The sequence below is a fragment of the Podarcis raffonei genome, chromosome 8, assembly GCF_027172205.1.
Source record: "Podarcis raffonei isolate rPodRaf1 chromosome 8, rPodRaf1.pri, whole genome shotgun sequence".
In the NCBI taxonomy this organism is placed as follows: domain Eukaryota; kingdom Metazoa; phylum Chordata; class Lepidosauria; order Squamata; family Lacertidae; genus Podarcis; species Podarcis raffonei.
The window spans coordinates 2,046,786-2,070,971 of NC_070609.1; the positions used below are offsets into that span (position 1 = coordinate 2,046,786).

The following is a 24,186-nucleotide window of genomic DNA, read 5'->3' on the forward strand; positions in this document are numbered from 1 at the left end:
CTGTCAAACAGCTCTTACTGTCAGGAAGTTCTTCCTAATGTTTAGGTGGAATCTTCTTTCTTGTAGTTTGGATCCATTGCTCCGTGTCCGCTTCTCTGGAGCAGCAGAAAATAACCTTTCTCCCTCCTCTATGTGACATCCTTTTATATATTTGAACATGGCTATCATATCACCCCTTAACCTCCTCTTCTCCAGGCTAAACATGCCCAGCTCCCTTAGCCGTTCCTCATAAGGCATCGTTTCCAGGCCTTTGACCATTTTGGTTGCCCTCCTCTGGACACGTTCCAGTTGGTCAGTGTCCTTCTTGAACTGTGGTGCCCAGAACTGGACACAGTACTCCAGGTGAGGTCTGACCAGAGCAGAATACAGTGGCACTATTACTTCCCTTGATCTAGATGCTATACTCCTATTGATGCAGCCCCGAATTGCATTGGCTTTTTTAGCTGCCGCGTCACAGCTGGAGATGGACAAACTGGGCCTGCGTTGGTTCCCCAGGAAGACAGAGTCTGCAGCTGTCATCACTCAGCCAACAGTCTTTCTGCCCTGTGTTCCCCCTCTCAGGCCCTTCAGCACCCGCCTCCTCTCCAAATATGGACACACACACACACACACCCCGCCGTTCTGGACTCTCACCGGATCTTTTCGGCATCAAAGAGGCGCTGCGGTGGGCGCTTGAACTTCTTCCGTTTGGCAAACCAGTCTTTCTGAAATGGGAGAGGAAGAGGCAGGGTTTGCGACGGGAGAAGCAACCCAGGAAGTGTGGTGGTTTTAGAGAGAGTTTAAAGGTGTAAGTGGCTAATCCCCAGCTAGGGGCCTCACCTCCTCTGGCCCCTGGGCAAGATCCCAAAATTATGGAGGCAGAGGCAAAAATAAAAAAATAAAATAAAGGAGACGATCCTAAGGGAGAGGACTGGGTGTGTCTGGTGTGTACATGCAGGTGTGTGGGTGGCCAGACCCACCTCTGGCCCCGCCCACTGATGACCAGAACATCCCAACTCATCCAAGGGGCCAGGGGCGAAGGCAGCTTACAGGGGAGAAAAGGTCAGTTTCCTCTCGTTTTAGGGAAACGCATCTCTGAATTACACTGGAGCCAACAAACTCCAGTCTCTGCAGACCCCGCTCCAGAGGGTGGCTGTTTCTGTTTTGACGCACCAAAGGGTTAAAATGAAGCACCTCTTCCCTTTCTCAGCCCACCAAACCTGGAGTAACCAGAGGGGGAAAACCAAAGGCCCAGCGGAAGCACCCAAAAGGTGCACTGGTGAAAGGAGGCTCCTGCAACGAGCCCAGCCAACATACCAGGCTCATGCGGGCTTTGATGCGGTCGAAATCGATGCGGGGAATCATCTTCAGGGAAATCTGATTCTGGCTGGGCTCCACGTAATCCACCTAAGGGGAAGAGAGGGGAAAGACGTTGGTCGGTGTTCAGGTTACAAGCAACACAGATCAAGCACAAACTCCTGGCTCAAAGGCAGGGGTCTCTATCCTCCACCCTGTGCAATCCAGACCATAGGATTCTCCATGTAGCATGCACTGGTGTCCAAACTTTTTTCCAAAGAGGGCCAGATTTGATGAAGTGAAGGGCCGTGGGGGCCAACCAAAGGGCCAACCAGTTGTTGAGCTTTTTGGGAGCTTGGAATTGTTGAGTTTTTTTTAAAGGATTTTACCCTAGGGAAATACCGTGTTTTTCGCACCATTGGACGCACTTTTTTACTCTTAAAAAGTAAGGGGAAATGTCTGTGCGTCCTATGGAGCGAATGTGTGGTCCCTGGAGCCAAATTGCCGGAGTGCGGCACACTCTAGGACTGGTCTTTGGTAGTGGTGGTGGAGCCGCGCTCCCCTGCCGGCAGCCTCGGCTTCCCCCTGCAGCCCCGGGAAGCTTTGGAGCAAGGGGAGGGCTGTGCGCCCATGCCGCGCACTCCTGGGCTGCTGAATGGGGGCGGGGGGGGGGGAGCCGCGCTCATCTGCCGGCAGCCTCAGCTTCCCTCTGCAGCCCCGGGAAGCTTTGGAGGAACGGTAGGGCTGTGCGCCCATCCCCCGCGCTTCTGGGCTGTTGAATGGGGGAGGCGGGGAGAGCCTCGCTCGTCTGCCAGCAGCCTCGGCTTCCCCCTGCAGCCCCGGGGAGGGCTGTGCGCCCATGCCCCACACTCCTGGGGTGTTGAATGGGGGAGGTGGGGAGAGCCTCGCTCGTCTGCCGGCAGCCTCGGCTTCCCCCTGCAGCCCCGGGAAGCTTTGGAGCAAGGGGAGGGCTGTGCGCCCATGCCCCGCACTCCTGGGCTGCTGAATGAGGGTGGGGGGTGCTGCTCTGCCAGCAGCCTGCCCTTCCCCTCAAGGTTTGGAGCAGTGGGCAGGCTGTGTGCCCATGCCCCACACTCCTGGGCTGCTGAATGAGGGTTGGGGGTGTTGCTCTGCCAGCAGCCTGCCCTTCCCCTCAAGGTTTGGAGCAGTGGGCAGGCTGTGTGCCCATGCCCCACACTCCTGGGCTGCTGAATGAGGGTGGGGGGTGCTGCTCTGCCAGCAGCCTGCCCTTCCCCTCAAGGTTTGGAGCAGTGGGCAGACTGTGCACCCATGCCCCACACTCCTGGGCTGCTGAATGGGGGTGGGGGGGTGCTGCTCTGCCTGCAGCCTGCCCTTCCCCTCAAGGTTTGGAGCAGCGGGCAGGCTGTTCACTGAGAGAGGGGAGGAAGAGGACGGAGAGGAGGGGGACCAAGAAGCTGGGTGAAGGGAGAGGAGGTACCATAGGTTGCCGTGAGTGGAGAGTCAGGGTAGAGTTTGGGTGAAAGGGATGGAGAGGAGGAGGCTGGAAAAGGGGACTGTTCTGCTGGGGGGGGGGGGAGAAATGTGGGGAAAAGGAAAGCCTCCCAAGCCTGCCGCTGAGAAGCTCTGCTTGGCTGTTTCTTGACTGTAATTCAAGTAAAGGGAATGTTTGCGAGCAGCTGGCAGGCTGTTCGCTGAGAGAGGGGAGGAAGAGGATTGAGAGGAAAAAACTGTGGCATTAGCAATGCTTTGGATGGATACGAAGATGGTATTTTACATGAAGATAGCGAAGAAAGTGATGTCAGTGACTGTGAGCAACTGAGCTTCATAAATTCTGACTTTAGCAGTGATGAGTTCTTGGGGTTCACAGAAGACTAGAAGAGTACTCAAACCTTAAAGTCTCTCTTCATTTGTTAATGACAGTGATGATGGTTCTTAATGCCATTGTTGACTGCTGTTCACTTTACATGGCTGTAATGTGATTCTGATATACCGGTTGTTTATTAAATACAGTAGTTTATACAACATTTGATTCAGAATGTTTTTTCCTTGTTTTCCTCCTCTAAAAACTAGATGCGCCCTATGGTCGGGTGCGTCCAATGGAGCGAAAAATACGGTAAACTGCCGCAGGGGCTGGATTAAACAGACCGGCGGGCCGGATTAGGCCCCCGAAACGGACTTTGGACATGCCTGCGACTGAACAGTTGCTAACACAGAGAGCAAAATGGCTGGCAAGCACCAGCCTACGACCTCTCAGGTTGTTGCCACCTTTCAAGCTGAGATGAACAGCGATGAGGAGATTCCAACTAAACATCAGTAAGAACTTCCTGATGTTAAGAGCAGTTCAACAGTGGAACAAACTCCCTTAGAAGCTGGTGGGCTCTCCTTCATTGGATGATTTTAAAGAGAGGTGGGATGGCCATTTGTCAGGGATACCTCAGTTGTGATTCCTGCATTCTAGGGGTCTAGACTAGATATTATCCCTGGGTCCCTTCCAACTCTACAATTCTGTGATCCTACACAAGGTGTCTGAGAAGTGGAAGTCTCAAAAAATTTACCATTTGCCCGATAATAAATGTTGGAAATGTAAGGAAAATGAAGGTACATTCTTTCACCTTTGGTGGACGTGCCCCAGGATTAAGGCTTTCTGGGAAATGATATATAATGAATTGATAAAGGTATTTAAATATACCTTCTTGAAGAAACCAGAGGCCTTTCTCTTGGGCATGGCCGGCCAAGTGGTGCCAAAGAAGGACAGAACTTTTTTTATGTATGCTACAACAGCAGCAAGAATACTCATCGCAAAGTATTGGAAGACGCAAGATCTCTGGAAGAATGGCAGATGAAACTGATTGACTGTATGGGATTGGCAGAAATGACGAGCAGAATCCGTGACCAGGGAGAAGAGTCGGCAGAAGAAGATTGGAAAAAATTTAAGGACTATTTACAGAAATATTGTAAAATTAAGGAATGCTGAATGATGTTGGATTGAAATTGAGTGGTTTCTAGCTTTAATGATATAAAGGAATATGGATGAAAAAAAAGGGTTTGGATAGAAAATAAGGTGATATTATAAGCTGTAATGTTTTAAGGTAAGGATTTGCTGAACAAAGAATTTAAAAGGGAATACTAGAAGGGGAGGTATGAGGAGGTCAGAGAAATATGTTACTGAAAAGATTGCATTTTGAACTATATTTTTTTTGTTTTTTTGTTTGTTTTTTGTTTGTATAAAAAATTGAAAATCTCAATAAATATCTTTTTAAAAAAAGAGAGAGAAGTGGAAGTCTCAGCTGCCGCTTTTTGGGAAGCCGGTCAAAAGCTTTCAAGTTTTGTTAGGGGTTGTAGGACAAGACCTGTCAAGAAATGTAAAGAACTTATTTATGTACGCTACAACAGCGGCAAAAGTCTTGTTGGCACAAGGATGGAAGAATGAGGAAATCCCCGCGAAAGAAAAATGGATGAGCTATGTGGAATTGGCCAAATTGACATATAAACTGCGTGAAAAGGACAACTGTGACTTCAAGGAAGAATGGGAACTTTTTACAAGCTGTCTAAAAAGACAGCAAAACGAACTGGACTCTTTGGCAGGTTTTGAAAAAAACATTCACAAATTTATTAGCTGAACATATGATAGACAAAGTAAGGATATGTATCATTTTATAACATGCAGAAAGCAATATATGTAAAGAAATCAGGGAGAGGAGCTGAGGAAAGTCCTTGGTGGGGGGGGAAAGGGAGGGTTGAGAGGGGGAAAGGGGGAAAATAATGTAATTGATTAAGAGGATTGATAAACTGTTATGTGGAAATTGGTTAATAAAAATATTAAAGAAAGTTAATAAAGCAAAAGGCAACTTTATGGGCTTAAATTAAAAAAAAAGGCTTTCAGGGCAGGCAGGACACTGCTGCGATTCTGCGTTGCAGGGGGTGGACTAGATGACTCTTGAGGGACCCAACCATTCTGTGATGCTATGACTGGTCTGTTCTTTTGCCTATGTAACTTGGCAAAGCATCACACACGCAGCAACTAGAAAAATAAGCTAAGCCCTGCTGAGTTCATACACACTCTCCCAAAACATCATAACCCATAAGCCTTCACTCCATTACGTACATTAAAATACAGTCGCACCCTGGATCCCGAACGCCTTGCAAATTAAGCGTTTTGGCTCTTGAATGCCGCAAACCCAGAAGTGAGTGTTCCAGCTTGCAAACCTTCTTTGGAACCCGAACGTCTGACGCAACTTCCGCAGCTTCCGAGTGGCTGCAGGAGCTTCCTGCAGCCTATCGGAAGCCGCGCCTTGGTTTCCGAATGTTTTGAAAGTCGAACGGACTTCCGGAAAGGATTCTGTCCGACTTCCGAGGTACCACTGCACAAAGAAAATACCCATCATGCCTGTTGTTAATTCCTCAATCCGGACCCTCAGCCAAGGTCTCGTCTCACCTGAGCAATGTCGTCCTTGTAGATGCCCCTCTTGAGGCGCACCCACGACTTGGGCTTCAGGTTGGTCACCTCCTTCACCACCTTAAGCACGTCCGTCATCTCCTTGATGGGCACCATCTGCTGGTTCCAGTAGCCCATCCGGAGGTTGCCCACCCCTTCGATGGCCTGCTTGACGTGCGTCTGCTTGTAGGCCTCCACGTAGATGTACCCTTTCACGTGCTCGGGGGCAACCACCGATTTGATCTGCAAGGGCTGCGGAGGAAGAATGGGGCTGGATTACACATAAGGCAGGCTGGGACATCGCTTGTGCAGAGTCTCCAAGCTCTCAATGTAGCTCTCTCGCATTTCTCGTTTATATTGCTCCAGGCCAGCCACACTTTGCAAGAAAAGGACACGCCTGGCTGGAACTTTGCTGTACCAGGCAACCATAAAGCCACTCACCGGCGCACTGGGGCAAAGTGGACTTGGCCCTGGGCAATCAGGCTGCCCAGCAATACACAGGTCCTCCCTCCCTTCCCTGAGCTCTCCCTTTGCACTGCAGTTTGGAGGAAGTTCAGAGAGTATTTCAAGCGAGGAGGAAGGACACCTGCAGCTTTTTTCTTTATCCAGATCCAAATGAGGAAACATAAGAAGAGCCTTACAGGATGAGGCCAAGGGCCCATCTAGTCCAGCATCCTGTTTTCACCGTGGCCAACCAGATGCCCCAATGGGAAGCCCAGGGGCAGGATCCGAGCCCAAGACCACTCCTGTGCTTCCCAGCAACTGGTAATCAGATGCATTGCTGCCTCCAAATGCTTTATCCTCCACAAGGTGAGATGTAGCGAATTAAGTAATTCTCAAGAGCAGACCCAGTGGAATTCATGGGCCTGTCTACTAATTTCAATGGCTCTGCTCCAAGTCTCACCAACCTTGGATCTTGCCCACTGCCTCCTCCAATCCGTTGTGTTAAAGATTCATGAGGAGAGGCAGGGAAGAAATCCTTATTTTCTCATACTTCACTGTAAAGTTGGCTCCCGGTGGAACACAGGGTCAGATTAAAGGTGCTGGTTTTGTCCTTTAAAGCCTTTCGCGTCCTAGGACCCTCGTACCTACGGGACCGCCTCTCCTGGTATGCCCCACGGAGAGCCTCAAGGTCCATAAATAGCAACACCCTAGGGGTCCCAGGCCCTAAGGAAGTTAAATTAGCCTCAACCAGAGCCAGAGCCTTTTGAACACTGGCCCCGGCCTGGTGGAACGCTCTGCCTCATGAGACCAGGGCCCTGCGGGATCTGATTTCTTTCCGCAAGGCCTGTAAGACAGAGTTGTTCCGCCTGGCCTTTGGCTTGGAGTCAATTTGATTCCCTCCCCCTCTTTCTTTTTTCCTTTCTCCTCCTGTGAAGAGGCTGCATTTTAATGTTGTTGTATTTTAATCAACTTGTTTTTATTATTGATTGTTAGCCACCCTGAGCCCGGTCTTGGCTGGGGAGGGCAGGGTATAAATAATTATTATTATTATTATTATTATTATTATTATTATTATTATTATTAACAAGACCCCCAACTCACTCCCCGGCCCTCTGCATCTGGCAGAGGATTCTGGGAAGGGGAAGGCCTGGTGGCAGCCATCTATGGCGGCTAGCTGGTCCATCAAGCCAACGTTTGCGGCAAGGAGCAGCAAGAGGGGCAACCCCATGGCAAGATCGGCGCTGTAGAAAAAGTGAAGCATCGAGGTCTTCTTCTGTTCCCCCCTTTCCACCCCACTTACTGTATCTGTGAACTGGTAGGCGATGAACTTCCTCATGAGCGCAATGGCTGTGGCCCGCTCCTCTCCAATCTGGGAGTGGGAGAGAGAAGGGTTGGAATGAAAAAGGATGCCAGGTGGCAGAGCGGCTCCATTTGACGCAATGCGAAAGCAACCTCTCTGAGCCTGCGGGGCTTACCTTGCATTTCACAGTCCAGAGGTTGGGATCCCTGGATGGGGAGGGGAGAACAAACACCGCAAGGTCAGCTCGCCATGGCCAAAGTAAGCATCGCCCACTACTTAACATCAGGGCTGCAGCCTCTCAACTGGGCCGTCTCAGTCCTGCTCTCACATCCAGAGTCATTCCCCCCCCAGCCTCCATCCCGCTATGTCTCACAAGACCCAAGTCTTCTGCTCCTGCGAGAACAGAACGCTCACAACAGAAAGTCCTTACTTGACTCCAGGCAGTAGCTGTTGCTGCGTGATGTCGTCAGAAAGCTCGTCGGAGCCGCCGTACACCCTGGAGAAACAAAAAGAGGGGAGGTCTGAGAGGTCCGAGGGTGGAGGGACAAGGCCAAGAAACTGGCCAGCAGGAGTGTTTCGAAACGGGGAACCGCCGGCAGGATAAAAGCGGCATACTCACGTCTCGCGCACCGAAGACTGGGCATACTTCTTCATGTAATACTCGCCCAGCTCCTCCTCTCTTTGGTCCCTGTTGGGGGGGGGGAGAGAAACAAGAAGTGTGAAGTGAGAGGGGGCGTATTAGCCAGGCCAAAGTACTTTGCACATGTTCTGGTGCAGCAGAAAGGCAAAGGCAGGAAGCCCAAAGCTCAACCGCCACCCCAGTCACCTGCAACAGCCAAATCACTAGACCCCTGAGGTATATATTTTAGGATCCACCTTATTGGTGTGGTTGTAAATGGTTTTAATACTGCGTTTTAATTATTGTAATGTGCCCTGGGACCATAGGGTGAAGGGTGGTTCTTGCAGGGCTTTACCAGAAAAGGAAACCAATGAGTGACCAGCTTTGAACATCTGGAAACAGGGTTTAGGGGGAATCTGTGGCTCAACTCCCTTCACCCCTGGTCACTAGCTGTGTTGCCTGGGGTCAAGGGGAGCTCAAATCCAACACACAAACTCCCTTGCTCCTGCTCCAAAAGATCCCCAAACTTGCAGGAAGCTCCTGCAGCCAATCAGAAGCTGCGGAAGCACTGTTGGACGTTCAGCTTCCAAAAATAGTTTGCAAACCGGAACAGGCACTTCCGGGTTTGAGACGTTTGGGAGCCAAAACGTACGAGAGCTAAGCTGTTTGACAACCAAGGTACGAATGTACAATACAATCGCATCTTACGTGAATTTCACTTGCATGTTTTTAACCATACATGATTGAAGGCAGGCTGGTTGAAACTGCACATGTTAAAGGCAAGCAAGGCAGAGAGCTTTTAAGCCATCATCCATTAGCTGCAAGACAGTTCCGAGAGTTTGAATATACAGTGGTACCTCGGGTTAAGTACTTAATTCGTTCCAGAGGTCCGTTCTTAACCTGAAGCGCCACTTTAGCTAATGGGGCCTCCTGCTGCCGCCGCGCTGCCAGAGCACGATTTCTGTTCTCATCCTGAAGCAAAGTGCTTAACCAGAGGTACTATTTCTGGGTTAGCGGAGTCTGTAACCTGAAGCATCTGTAACCCGGGATTCCACTGTATACGATTTTTGTGTGTATGTGGAACCCTTGGAACTGAACCCCCATATAAGATACAACTGTACACTTATTTCAGTCGAGCCAAACCAGGCAATTCTGCTTTTAAAATAAACACACAAAGTCCTGCCTGTGCTGCTCCTGTTCTGTGCCTTGCTCTGCATGCAATGCCATTTACCTCCACAAGTTTTGCAGCCTCCGTGCTCCAGAGCGATCCTCGTCCAGAACCACATTGTCAATGTTGGACGCTGGAAGAAGAAACAGACGTTTGCAATGCTCAACAGCAGAGGCAGAGAAGAGTTTTTTTGTTGGGCAAAGTGTATGGGCGAGAGCTACAGACTTTTCAGAACTGCAAACAGCTTCAGGGCCTGGTCTGTTTGCAAGTTGAGATACCCTGCAACACTCTCTGACAATTCCACTGTGCTTGCCAAGAAAGACCAGATAAAAGGAGGAAAGGAGAAAGGAGGAAAAAGAGAGAGAGACTTGCAAACGCTGCTAAGGGAGTCAAGGACCTGCCGTTAAGGCTGAGATATCGCAGGACGGCCCCTGCTATGCATGGGCAGCCACTGGCAGCCATGGCCTGTTCCACCCTGTTTCTGGGTGAGGAGTCCTATGCCAAAAATGAGGAACCTGTGGTCCTCTAGTATGGTCAGCGGACCAGGGATGAAGGCAACTGTAGTCCACTGCAGGGTCAAAGTTTTCCCCTTCCTGTTCTATGCAGCAGTCTTCTGAAAAGGGAGACACATTCTTTTGGATACAGACGGGAAATGTGCGCTATACGCTTCTGATGGGCACTTGGAAGAATGGCTCATGGAATCGTAGAATTGTAAGGGACCCCAAGGGTCAACCAGTCCAACCCCCTGAATCACAGCTAAATAAGCCCTGGCAGGTGGCCACTCTTCTCCCAGACCGCTGGGTGGACCTTTAAACTTGGGGGGCGGTGGCAGTAGCATGTTATTGTTTCTATTTGCTATTATGGTATGTACTTTTGTGTTCTATATTGCAAACCACCCTGTGCTCCTCAGATGAAGATCCTCTCATCCTCGTACCTACGGGACCGCCTCTCCTGGTATGCCCCACGGAGGACCTTAAGGTCCATAAATAGCAACAACCTCGAGATCCCGGGCCCTAAGGAAGTCAGATTAGCCTCAAACAGAGCAAGGGCCTTTTCAACACTGGCTCCAACCTGGTGGAACGCTCTGTCTCCTGAGACCAGGGCCCTGCAGGATCTGATTTCTTTCCGCAGGGCCTGTAAGACAGAGTTGTTCCACCTGGCCTTTGGCTTGGAGTCAATTTGATTCCCTCCCCCTCTTTCTTTTTTCCTTTCTCCTCCTGTGATGAGGCTGCATTTTAATGTTTTAATGTTGTATTTAACCTTGTTTTTAACTTGTATTTCAATCAACTTTCGTATTATTGGTTGTTAGCCACCTTGAGCCCGGGCTTGGCTGGGGAGGGCAGGGTACAAAGAAATATTATGATGATGATGAGTGGTATAGAAATTTAATAGACAACAATAAATAATTGTTCTTTTCCTGATTTTTAGATCTTGTACGCTTTATAGACAGACGTATGCCCATCTTTCAGGGAGGCTTGAGTTGAGATTCCTGCATCGCAGGGGGTTGGATTGCATGACCCTCGGGGTCCCTTCCAACTCTCCACCATTCTATGATTCTATGTCTCAAGTGACTAATAAATTGCAACAGAAATCAACGGACACCTGCAGGCTGTTCTCCTGGGCAGGTCCTGGAAGGAAAGGGACAGTGCTTGAATTACCATATTTTTTGCTCTATAGGACGCACCAGCCGATAAGACGCACCTAGTTTTTGGAGCAGGAAAACAAGAAAAAAAAATATTCTGAATCCCAGAAGCCAGAACAGCAGGAGGGATCTGGCTTCTGGGATAGCCTCTTACTGTTCTGGCTTCTGGGGTAGCCCGCGAAGCCTCCGCAGGGCAGCGGGATGAAGGCTCCCTGCTGCCCTGCGGAGGCTTCGATTGGCGAAGCCAGAACAGCGAGAGGGAGCGCTGCGCAGCTCTCCCTCTCACTGTTCTGGCTTCTGGGATAGCCGCGCAGCCTGCATTCGCTCCATAAGACGCAGACACATTTCCCCTTACTTTTGAGGAGGGGGGAAGTGTGTCTTATAGAGCGAAAAATACGGTACTTGGGACCACTGGAACAGCATTCCTGCTCAGAAGACCACTGCGCTACCAGAGAACTTAGCTACAAGGGATCAAGCGGCAGGGGCTGCACAAGCCTGTTCCCTGCGTGGCCACATCAGCTAGACATTTGCTGAGCATGCTCTCCTGCCCCCTCTCACGCACAGAACCCCACCTGGCTGAAAGGAAGCAGAGAAGCAAAGGCAGCTTGGTGAAGAGGAAAGGAGCTGGAATGAAGAGGATAAAAACAAAAACCGTTCTTACCTTCAAATTCCTCTGCTCAAGAAGAGGTGGTGGTGGTGGGAGGGCGGACAGTGTGAGCCAAATAATACCATCAAAACCAACCACAGGGTGAGGGTGAATGGGGAACAGAAAAGCGGAAGGAACAAAATTAAGATGCGGCACACAAACCAAGCAGAAGCGAATGAAATGCACGAGAACTCAAAAAAAGAGAGAAGCCACCAGGCCGGGGGGGGGGGGGGAGGAGGCAGCAGGAGCACTACCCACAGGCAGGGGCAGCCTTGTAGGGGGGGGGGACAACGGCCGGGAGCCAGGGGCTGCCGCTGGTCCTAAGAAGCAGCTCTCCCTCTGCTGGCCGCTCTCGTTTCGCACCTCCAGAACCGACAGCGCTTTCGCAAATGTGACAACCCGCGGTCATCCGCAACTCTTGGAGAAAAGCCTGATCGGTTTAAGTGCTTTCCAGAAATGGCGAGAACATTAGAATAAATGAACATGGGAATTTTAAACGAAAGAGAGTTTCCAGCTCTGGCAGGAAATAAAACAGAAAAGGAAATCCTTTTTTTTTAAAAAAGAAAAGAAATTCAGTTTCATTTCCAGTTTTCGGGATCTGACTTATAACCAGGAAAGGGAAAAACATTCCGGAAAATTAATTACGATCAATAAAGCAGATTATGTTTTCCTCAGGCTTCTTTAGGTTGCTTTGGGGTTACACACAAGCATTCGAGAACTCAGCACCAGTGAGGGATTTCCTGCTTCCTCCTCAGGAGGATTTCTGCCGAAAGGTTCTGTGGGACGTCAAAGCTTGCATGCTCCGACTTGGTTATCACTCGGGCATCCAGTTACTCCAGATCCAAGATTATCTTCACGAAAAGGGTTCTCCTTACCTTTCTCCAGGATGTCCTCTGCACCATCCTCCCACTGGTCTTCGTCCTCATACTCATCATCCACATCTGGAAGGAAGAGAAAGGGAAGGGACAAAGTCCACACGATAAGCAAGAGTCGGGCCGGGACTGAAGGAATTACATGTCTCTTATGGTTGGGGCAGGGGGCAGAGGAGAAGAGTCTTTGTTTTTTACCAGCTTCATCTAAAATAAATCCGCCATGTCTGGGTTTCTTCGCAGGCCGGTCATCATCGTCCTCTTCCTCCTCTTCGTCATACTCTTCCTCCTCCTCTTCTTCCTCTTCCTCCACTTCTTCTTTCTCGCTGCCTACGACGCTGACACGCTCCTCTTCAGCCTGCATGTTATTGAACGAGAACCTTTAACCTGTGACTCGCAGGCGGTTCACGCTGAAGCCCACAGAAAGCAGCTTTACTTAGGGGTGGGGGAAACAGCACCAAACAGCTTGGTTACGCGGAAATGGAAACTACAGGCCCCGATTCCTAGCCCCAACCTACTTTTGTACTTAGGAGGAGATATCCGGGTCTCTAGAGAACTTCTCTCCCCCCCCAAAAAAATTTTTTTATTGGTTTTCACAATATTATAAACAAACAAACAACCACACAAGACAAACAAACATAAATCATAGCCTTATTGAAAATTACACTTATTAACTTTGTTAAGTGACTTCCTCACTTCCCCTTGGTTGAATTTCATTGCATGTCCTTTTAACTGTTTTCCAAATCCCAATTCTTATGAAATTTAACTTAAACATCAACATCCTAAAATCTTCACTTTATGGAATTAAACATCTTAATTCATCTCTTAACATAAATAAAATCCTAAGCCAATTAAGTATCTGCAAGCTATTTTCAATTAATTCAACTTAACAAATTTAACTAGATAATCATAAAATTTATTCCACTCTTCCTGATACTCCTCCTCCTTCTGGTCGCGGACTCTTCCGGTTAGGTCGGCTAGCTCCGAAAAATCCATCATCTTCATCTGCCATTCTTCTATGGTTAGTAACTCTTGGGTGGGTCTCTAGAGAACTTCTGCCCAAGCTCAGTCTTTGGCTACGGCTTGAGAGCCAGAGGCTAGGCAAACACAAGCACCCCTGTGCTCCTTGTGGGATTGTGCTGGTGAACTAGGCTCAGTTTAAAGCATGCCTTGATTTCAGTGGGTCTGAGCAAGGCTAGTGCCAGATACAACCCAGTTTGCCCTGCTGACTCTGCGGCCTAGGACCCACGTACCTATGGGACCGCCTCTCCTGGTATGCCTTGCGGAGGACCTTAAGGTCCACGAATGACAACACTTTGGAGGTCCTGAACCTCAAGGAGGTTAGATTCGTCTCAACTAGTGCCAGGGCCTTTTCAGTACTGGCCCCGACTTGGTGGAATGCTTTGTCACAAGAGACTAGGGCCCTGCGGGACTTGACATCTTTCTGCAAGGCTTGCAAGACAGAGCTGTTCCGCCTGGCCTTTGGTTTGGACTCGGTCTGACCCTTATGTTTCCGTCCCCTTATGGTCTTGATTTATCAGCTACTTTAAAATGAGGCTGCATTTTAAATTGCATTTTAACCTGTACAGTGGTGCCTCGCAAGACGAAATTAATTCGTTCCGCAAGTTTTTTCTTCTTGCGAGTTTTTCGTCTTGCGAAGCACGGTTTCCCATAGGAATGCATTGAAAATCAATCAATGTGTTCCTATGGAAACCGCCTTCAGACCAGGTCCGGGGACAGTCTGTCCCCCGACCTCTTCTGAAGGCTGGGGGGGGGGGGGGACAAGGGCTTTTCTTCCCACCGCCAGCCTTCAGAAGGCTGTTCTGAAGGCTGGCGGTGGGAAGAAAAGCCCTTCTCCCCACCTCCCGCCCCGCAAGCTCCGGGGACAGGAGGGCTTTGCTGTCGACCCCCAGCATTTTAAAAGCCCCTGGGACAGCGGAAGTCTTCTGAAGGCAGGCGGTGGGCGAAAGTCTTTGCTCCCCCCTGCCTGCCTTCAAAACCGTCCGGGATAGCGGAGAAACGCGCTGCGCTTCCCCGCTATCCCGGGAAGGCAGGCAGGGGGGAGCAAAGACTTTTGCCCCCCGCCGGCCTTCAGAAGAGGTCCAGGACCTCTTCTGAAGGCCGGCAGTGGGCGAAAGTCTTTGCTCCCGACGGCCAGCATTTTAAAAGCGGTCCGGGATAGCGGGAAAGCGCAGCGCGCTTCCCTGCTATCCCGGACTGCTTTTAAAATGCTGGCGGTGGGGAGCAAAGCCTTTCGGCCCCCGCCGGCCTTCCTGGAGCTCTTCTGAAGGCCGGAGGGGGGCGAAAGGCTTTGCTCCCCACCGCCAGCATTTAAAAGAGGTCCCCGGAGATTTCCCTATGGGCTTTCTTCTTGCGAAGCAAGCCCATAGGGAAATTCGTCTTGCGGAACGACTCAAAAACGGAAAACTCTTTCATCTTGCGAGTTTTTCGTTTTGCGAGGCGTTCGTCTTGCGAGGCACCACTGTATTTTAAATTGTGTTTTCCCCCCTCCCCCCCTATTATGTTTTTATTGTGATTGTATTGGTGTTAGCTGCCCTGAGCCGGGGAGGGCGGGGTATAAATAAAATTTATTATTATTATTATTATTATGAAGATGGAATTGCTTACAGAAAATGTGCTCTGCCCCAGCCCCAAGTTCAAGAGAAGCCGAAACCCGAGAAGACATGTCAGGTGAAGGGTATAAGAGCTTCTTCCTCTGTTCCGGGGTGGAAGATCCACACATGGATCCCCTTACCTGCAGAGACTGTGAACAGCTTTACATGTCTGCAAGATGCCTTGGTGACGTAAATGGTGGATAGGAAGGCTGCAAATCTGCCAAATAAATAAATAAGTAGCCTGCCTCCCCTCTCCACAACTCAGGCCAAAGACACACTTCCTTGAAGCAGGTACGAAACACCTGGTTGCCTGCATGTTCTCCTCCACCTCACCTCGTTCTCCTCCACCTCTTCTGCCTCACTGCTGCGCTCGCTCTCATCTTCAGAGAAGTTGCTGTCCTCGCTGTCAGACATTGCGGCAACACTTTTCTATCCTGAAGAAAAAGAATAAGCCTCTTAGCCACCATAAGGGGCTTGCAAAATCCATTTTTGTTGTCCACCAACAAAAGAAAAAGAACATCTGCAAATAATAAGGATTCATCAGTGATGTGAGGAACAACTTCGGACCAAAAATAATGTATCTCTGGAGAAGACCACATCATATGCCTCAAAGAGCATTTGCATGATGAGAATGGAAAGACAAAAATCAGCATTATGCAGATATCACATAATTTGAATTCTCCTTTACATCTGCAGCTGCGTCAGAAACTCAGATATAAGCTAGGTGCCATATGGCTCCTTAAACCAAGGTCACGGTCACCAAAAGGGAATGCCGAGTTGCCATATTTGGGCAAGACGGCTCTAAAGTCTTATTTTTCAAAGGACAAACTGTGACTGATTATCGGTTAAATATCTGGCTAGTTGAGATGACATCACCTTGCCAACAAAGGTCCGTATAGTTATGGTTTTAGCTATGGTTTTCCCGGTAGTGATGTATGGAAGTGAGAGCTGGACCATAAGGAAGGCTGATTGCCGAAGAATTGATGCTTTTGAATTCTGGCGCTGGAGGAGACTCTTGAGAGTTCCATGGACTGCAAGAAGATCAAACCTCTCCATTCTGAAGGAAATCAGCCCTGAGTGCTCACTGGAAGGACAGATCCTGAAGCTGAGGCTCCAAGACTTTGGCCACCTCATGAGAAGAGAAGACTCCCTGGAAAAGACTCTGATGTTAGGAAAGATGGAGGACGCAAGGAGAAGGGGAGGACAGAGGACGAGATGGTGGGACAGTGTTCTCGAAGCTACCAGCATGAGTTTGACTAAACTGCGGGAGGCAGTGGAAGACAGGAGTGCCTGGCGTACTCTGGTCCAGGGGGTCACAAAGAGGCGAACATGACTAAATGACTGAACAACAACAACAGCAGGGTTCATTCATTTTCAACTCTGAATTGTTGTTATTAAAAAAAGAGTGCCTAGAAATGCTGCTGTTGCGTGAGTTTGACCAAACTGTGGGAGGCAGTGGAAGGCAGGAGGGCCTGGAGCGCTCTGGTCCATGGGGTTACAAAGAGTCGGACACGACTAAACAACAAGAAGTTGAGATGACAACATTGAGCTAGCTTAAGAACTCTGAGAACTTAAAAGAAGGAAAGTCTGGGACAGTCGACATATATACTGGCTTACTCCTACCTCTTTTTCTTAATGGTGACACGGACCATTCATAACATAGGGATACGCTTCACAACTGTGAGTGGGGCAGTGGGGTGGGGTAAGGGAAGACAAGCTACAACAATTAACTCTAATGTTGCTCGCTTCTCCTGCTCAGCCTGCATAATTCATTCTGACTGCACAGATAACTGATAGAATTCTACAGGATGTGGTATTAAGTGGGTGAAGAGTAAAGATCCAATGATCCCCAAGCACGTACCTCCAGATGGTGGAGATGTCAGGCACCATCCAGAAGCCCAGACATCTTCACCTGGTCACAAGTGGCCGATAACCAGGTGCAAAATGCACCTGGCCAAATTTGAACACTGCTTAAGAATAAGCATGTACAGGGTCAGACAGCTAGCCAGTATTCTTCAGCTTCTTCAAAACTGGGGTGTCTTTATGGTGAATATGTGCTTTAGGGAATGGGGGTGGGTTTGCCTGAGAACTGTATATTGTATTTATTTATTGCGTTGATATCCCACGTTTGGGACCCGGGTGGCACTGTGGGTTAAACCACAGAGCCTAGGATTTGCCGATCAGAAGGTTGGAGGTTCAAATCCCCACGATGGGGTGAGCTCCCGTTGCTCGGTCCCTGGTCCTGCCAACCTAGCAGTTCGAAAGCACGTCAAAGTGCAAGTAGATAAATAGGTACCACTCCAGTGGGAAGGTAAACGGTGTTTTCGTGCACTGCTCTGGTTTGCCAGAAGCGGCTTAGTCATGCTGGCCACATGACCCGGAAGCTGTACGCCGGCTATCTCGGCCAGTAAAGCAAGATGAGTGCCGCAACCCCCGAGTCGGCCACGACTGGACCTAATGGTCAGGGGTCCCTTTACCTTTACTATCCCACCTTTTATTCTCCAAGGAGCTCAAAGCAGTGCACAGTTTTCTCCCTTCCTCTCATTTATTCTTCAGTTTTCACAACAACCACTCTGAGCTGCGAGAGGTAGCAACTGCCCTCCCCAGGTCACACCCACTGAGCTTCCCTGTGGCTGAGTGGGGTGGATTTAAATCCTGGTCTCTCCCTAAGTCCTGGTCCTCATTTAATCCCCACAACTTTGTAGGGCAGGCTGGGCTGGGAGACACACACCTAGTGATACGTGGGTTCAGGGTGGTGGCGGCAGCAGGACTTGAACCAGGGTCTGTCCCAGGTCCTAATTCTAGACCAGGGGTCAGCAAACTTTTTCAGCAGGGGGCCGGTCCTCTGTCCCTCAGACCTTGTGGGGGAGCGGACTATTTTTTTGGGGGGGGGGATGAATGAATTCCTATGCCCCACAAATAACCCAGAGATGCATTTTATATAAAAGTACACATTCTACTCATGTAAAAACACGCTGATTCCCGGATTGAGAAGACAACTGGGCCGGATCCAGCCCCCGGGCCTTACTTTGCCTACCCATGTTCTAGACACCACACCATGCACCACTTTGAGCCCCTTAAGCAGGAAAATATGGGATATAAATCGAAACCAATGCTTAATTCTTTTAATTATTCCCCCCTTATGCTTTGGCTGTTCTGTTTTTCTCCTTTTTTCTTAACCTGCACACCTTCTTGAGTCCTTGTCAGGGGAAAAGGCATAAATATATGACACTGACACAGTTCAATCAGTACAGCATGGGACTGTTCATCTCATGGTTGTGGGTTTGAGCCCTGTGTTGGGCTAAGGATTCCTGCATTGCATTGGGGTTGGACTTGATAAATCCCTGTGGTCCCTTCCGCGTCTATGATTCTATGACTTACAATTCAGTGTTGGAAACTCTCATTGTTCCAGGCGCATTTTGCGACAGGGAATTTCATTAATGCAGTTTCTGAGCTCAAAAACAGTACTGAACCTAAAGACTTCAGATTAAAACTGCAGAGTGGAAGGAAAGAACTTTTTTTCCTGTCTGCCCACTTCTAGCTACAAGACTGGAGAAGAGACCTTCTTCTTAAGGATATTATGGGCGAGTGAAGGACTACACCATGTGAAAACTGAAACTATTGTAGCTGCAGTTACAGAAACTGAAACTATTGTAGCTGCAGTTCATCCATTTTCAGCTTTGAATTCTTCTGCGCCTAGACATTCTGTTGTTACACCCATTTAGGTGCCATTCAGCTCCGAGCTTTCCTATCTCAGTTTCTAACACCGATATAACAACAACGGCGGAATAAAGGCAACAAAACAAAACAAGAAAGCCACCGAGATCCATAAGAAAGGGACCCTTCCCCTTCCAGGTACGAACCCATTATTATTATTATTATTATTATTATTACTGCTACTACAACATACAACTCCAAGAAATGGAGGCAGTGAGAGATTTTACTTTCTTGGGCTCCATGATCACTGCAGATGGTGACAGCAGCCACGAAATTAAAAGAAAAGCAGTGACAAACCTAGACAGCATCTTAAAAAGCAGACACGTCACCTTGCTGACAAAGGTCCGTATAGTAAAAGCTATGGTTTTCCCAGTAGTGATGTATGGAAGTGAGAGCTGGACCATCAAGAAGGCTGATTGCCGAAGAATCGATGCTTTTGAATTCTGGTGCTGGAGGAGACTCTGGAGAGTCCCATGGACTACAAGAAGATCAAACCTTCCATTCTGAAGGAAATCAGCCCTGAGTGCTCACTGGAAGGACAGATCCTGAAGCTGAGGCTCCAATACTTTGGCCACCTCCTGAGAAGAGAAGACTCCCTGGAAAAGACCCTGATGTTGGGAAAGATGGAGGGCACAAGGAGAAGGGGACGACGGAGGACGAGATGGTGGGACAGTGTTTTCGAAGCTGCCAGCATGAGTTTGACCCAACTGCGGGAGGCAGTGGAAGACAGGAGGGCCTGGCGTGCTCTGGTCCAGGGGGTCACAAAGAGGTGGACACCACTAAACGACTAAACAACAAAGTTATTATGCTGGGGGGCGGACCGGAAGGGGCCACTCTCGGAAACTACAAGTGATTGAGATGGACATGAACTTCCTGGTCCTGCACTGTAAATAGTTTGCACAAATAAAAACCTGCTAAAGACAGATCAGAGTCCTGCCTGGTTAGTTGTGAGCAACCACCTCACCGCCTGGAAGACAGGAGGGCCTGGAGTGCTCTGGTCCAGGGGGTCACGAAGAGGCGGACACGACTAAACAACAACAGCAGCAGATTTCATTCATTTTCAGCTTAGAATTCCTGTTATTAATAAAAGAACACCTAGACATGCCGCTGTTGCACCCATAACCTCGGTTTAAGGTGCCATTTAGCTCCTAGCTCTCCTATATCAGTTTCTAACCCTGATATAACAACAACAACGGTGGAATAAACAAAACAAGAAAGCCACCGAGAGCCACAAGAAAGGGACTCTTCCTCTTCCAGGTATGACCCCATTACAGTGGTGCCTCGCAAGATGAAATTAATTCGTTCTGCGAGTTTCTTCGTCTTGCGGATTTTTCGTCTTACGAAGCACGGCTATTAACGGTATTAGCGGTTTTAAGAAAAAGGAAACAAACTCGCAGGACGTTTTAGTCTTGTGAAGCAAGCCCTAGGGAAATTCATCTTGCGAAGCAACTCAAAAAACGAAAAACTCTTTCGACTTGCGAGTTTCTCGTCTTGCGAGGTACCACTGTATTATTATTATTACTGCTACTACAGTGGTACCTCGGGTTAAGTACTTAATTCTTTCAGGAGGTCCGTTCTTAACCTGAAACTGTTCTTAACCTGAAGCACCACTTTAGCTCATGGGGCCTCCTGCTGCCGCCGCGCCACCGGAGCATGATTTCTGTTCTCATCCTGAAGCAAAGTTCTTAATCTGAAGCACTCTTTCTGGGTTAGCGGAGTCTGTAACCTGTGGAGCGTATGTAACCCGAGGTACCACGGCGGAATAAACAAAACAAAAAAGCCACCGAGAGCCACAAGAAAGGGACCCTTCCTCTTCCAGGTACGACCCCATTATTATTATTATTATTATTACTGCTACTGCTACTACTAAAATTTGTACGCCCCCCTCCGTCCGCCCAAGAATCTGACGGTGGTTCACACCTTATTATTATTATTATTATTACTGCTACTGCTAATACTAAAATTTGTACGCCCCCCTCCGTCCGCCCAAGAATCTGACGGTGGTTCACACCTTATTATTATTATTATTATTACTGCTACTGCTAATACTAAAATTTGTACGCCCCCCTCCGTCCGCCCAAGAATCTGACGGTGGTTCACACCTTATTATTATTATTATTACTGCTACTGCTACTACTAAAATTTGTACGCCCCCCTCCGTCCGCCCAAGAATCTGACGGTGGTTCACACCTTATTATTATTATTACTGCTACTGCTAATACTAAAATTTGTACGCCCCCCTCCGTCCGCCCAAGAATCTGACGGTGGTTCACACCTTATTATTATTATTATTATTACTGCTACTGCTAATACTAAAATTTGTACGCCCCCCTCCGTCCGCCCAAGAATCTGACGGTGGTTCACACCTTATTATTATTATTATTATTACTGCTACTGCTAATACTAAAATTTGTACGCCCCCCTCCGTCCGCCCAAGAATCTGACGGTGGTTCACACCTTATTATTATTATTATTATTACTGCTACTACTAAAATTTGTACGCCCCCCTCCGTCCGCCCAAGAATCTGACGGTGGTTCACCCCTTTTTTAAAAAAGAAAAACAACCCGCAAGCATAAACACAAGATTGCGCGTCATGGGGTTGGGCTGGATGACCTCTGGGGGTGCCCCTCCCACCATTCTGCCATTGCGCAGAACAGGCCGAGAACACCCCCCCTCCCCCCGCAAGCGCGCTTCGGGGCCCCGGTGTGTGGACGGGCCCGGGAAACCAGGCCTCCTCCCTCAGGGCGGGCGGGCGAGGCCTCCTCCGCCCCCCTTAGGCCCGGGCCTTGCCAAGCCCTGAGGGGAGCGACAGGCGGGCCTCGTCGCCTCCCTCCTCCTCCTCCTCCTCTCCTCCCTCACCGCGCTGCTCCGGAGGCCTCCCGCTTCCCGCCGCTCCTGCCGCCGCCGCCTCAGGGCCTCTCCGTGAGGGGAGGAAAACCGGCGCGGGCGGCGGACGAGAACCGGAAAAACAACAACAGAACCGCGTCGAGCGTGTGCGCGCGCACGCGTACAAGGCGTGTGTGTGTGTTGGGGTGTGGGGAGAGAGGAAATCTCGCGAGAAGACGCGCCATGGAGGAAATTGGGATTGGGCCGCCCGGGTCACGTGCCGGCGGAGGAAGGGAACAGTGACGTGTTACGCGGCCGGCGGCGGCGGCGGCGGCGACGCAGAGGAGGGTGGGGGAAAATGGCGCCGCGTCACGTGTTCGCGCCCCGGCCAATGATGGCTCGTCCGCCTTCGAAGCTGCTGCGGCAGCGCCGCTTCCTCTCTGGTCGTGGGCGCAACCGGAGGGGATTGGCCGGCGGGGTGTGTGACGTCGGAGTTGGGGAAGGCCAATGGCAGCGCTGGGATGTGGGCCAAAGGTGGTTGGGAGGGCGCAGGGGATCCCCAAAGGGGCAGGCCGGGCCGGTCTACTCGGAAGTAAGCCCTATGGCGTTGGATGGGGCTTACTCCCCGGTAGCTGCGCGCCGGATCAAGGCCTCTCAGCCCATTCATTGCCCCAGAGGGCGCCCCGCTGAAAATCAATTAGGCTTACTCGTGAGTAAATGACGTGCCTGGTGGGATCAGGCCGCAGGAACCATCCGTTTCATTCATTTGACTATTTTCCATTTAATATTATTCATTCACATCATCTTTATCCATTATACCGGCTTGGTCCTTAAATAATAATACAGTGGACCCTCGCAAGAAGAGTTTTCCGTTTTTTGAGTTGCTTCGCAAGACGAATTTCCCTATGGGCTTGCTTCGCAAGACGAAAACGTCTTGCGAGTTCTTGCGAGTTTGTTTCCTTTTTCTTAAAGCCGCTAAGTACCGTTAATAGCCGTGCTTCGCAAGACGAAAAATCCGCAAGACGAAGAAACTCGCAGAATGAATTAATTTCGTCTTGTGAGGCACCACTGTAATAATAATAATAATAATAATAATAATAATAATAATAATAATTTATTATTTATACCCCGCCCACCTGGTTGAGTTTCCCCAGCTGCTCTGGGCGGCTTCCAACCGAATATTAAAAACATAATACAGCATTAAATGTTAAAAACTTCCCTTAACAGGGCTGCCTTCAGGTGTCTTTTAAAGATAAAACTGCTTGTTTCCTTCACAAATGGTGGGAGGGCGTTCCACAGAGCGGGTGCCACCACTGAGAAGGCCCTGTGCCTGGTTCCCTGTAACCTCACTTCTCGCAGTGAGGGAACCGCCAGAAGGCCCTCGGAGCTGGACCTCAGCGTCCGGGCAGAACAATAGGGGTGGAGACGCTCCTTCAGGTATACAGGACTGGGACCTTCTAGGGCTTTAAAGGTCAGCACCAACACTTTGAATTGTGCTCGGAAACGTACTGGGAGCCAATGTAGGTCTTTCAAAACGGGTGTTATGGGGTCTTGGCAGCCTCTCCCAGTCCCCAGTCTAGCCGCCGCATTCTGGATTAGTTGCAGTTTCCAGATCACCTTCAAAGGTAGCCCCATGTAGAGCACATTGCAGTAGTCCAAGCGGGAGCTAACTAGAGCATGCACTACTCTGGCAATTCACATTATCTTTATCCACTATACTGGCTTGGCTCTTAGAGCCTATCGACTTACTTCCCTCCAGCCTCATGGCTTTCAAAATTAACCTTTATATCATTGCAATTTATACTTTTTCCAATTCAAATTACATTCATTGCAGAATATCCCAAAAATTTAAAGATAGAAAGATAGAAAATTTCTCATTACAAGTCTTCAGACAACCCTGTTAGTGATGTTAATTGCTTACAATGATCTTTCAGATATCGTACGAATTTACTCCAGTCGTTTTGGAATACTTGATCTTGCTGGTTTTGGATTTTTCCTGTTGTTTCCATTTTTGGGCTAACATAATTCTTGCCGCAGTTGTTGCAGACATGAACAGTCTTTTATCTTTCCTTGGTATCTCTTTGTCCACTATACACAATAGAAAGGCTTCTGGCTTTTTAACAAAAGTATTTTTAAACACTTTATTTAACTCATTAGGTGGTGTTGTAGGTGAAACCACAGAGCCTAGGACTTGCTGATCAGAAGGTTGGCGGTTCGAATCCCCGCGACAGGGTGAGCTCCCGTTGCTCGGTCCCAGCTCCTGCCAACCTAGCAGTTCAAAAGCACGTCAAAGTGCAAGTCTACCGCTCCAGCGGGAAGGGAAACGGCGTTTCCATGTGCTGCTCTGGTTTGCCAGAAGCGGCTTAGTCATGCTGGCCACATAACCCGGAAGCTGTACGCCAGCTCCCTAAGCCTGAACAAAAGTGTGCCTGCCTTTATATAGACATTTTAAATTCCCTCCCTGGAGTCCAAGACCACCCCCCAGACACATCATACCTACATCACAGAAAAGGCAGTCTACAGCAGAAATCTGAGTGCATTGTTTCTCTCCTGCTGTTGTTTATATCTCCTGTCTGGCAGGTTACCTGTTAATGCTTACTTGATTGGATACCCTGGGGAGCCTGGGCAGTCTTTTGTAATGATAAAT

At 49.2% G+C, this 24,186-nt stretch overlaps 1 protein-coding gene across 2 annotated transcripts in view; it reads right to left on the minus strand.

Moving 5' to 3' along the window:
* Positions 1-21,735, minus strand: part of SUPT5H (SPT5 homolog, DSIF elongation factor subunit) — a 40,277-nt gene extending 18,542 nt beyond the window's left edge. Inside the window, exons 1-13 of one of the 2 annotated variants that reach the window (XM_053397626.1) lie at positions 21,573-21,735; positions 15,329-15,429; positions 12,579-12,738; positions 12,387-12,452; positions 11,527-11,538; positions 9,287-9,356; positions 8,056-8,124; positions 7,867-7,932; positions 7,612-7,642; positions 7,437-7,505; positions 5,693-5,944; positions 1,297-1,386; positions 634-704 (exon numbers count right to left, since the gene is read on the minus strand). In XM_053397626.1, the coding sequence (XP_053253601.1) occupies positions 634-704; positions 1,297-1,386; positions 5,693-5,944; positions 7,437-7,505; positions 7,612-7,642; positions 7,867-7,932; positions 8,056-8,124; positions 9,287-9,356; positions 11,527-11,538; positions 12,387-12,452; positions 12,579-12,738; positions 15,329-15,409 (1,037 nt within the window). In that variant the 5' untranslated portion in view covers positions 15,410-15,429; positions 21,573-21,735. The remainder of the gene's footprint in view (positions 1-633; positions 705-1,296; positions 1,387-5,692; positions 5,945-7,436; positions 7,506-7,611; positions 7,643-7,866; positions 7,933-8,055; positions 8,125-9,286; positions 9,357-11,526; positions 11,539-12,386; positions 12,453-12,578; positions 12,739-15,328; positions 15,430-21,572) is intronic. The other variant, XM_053397627.1, reaches the window with a different exon arrangement.
* Between the last annotated feature and the right edge of the window lie 2,451 nt (positions 21,736-24,186).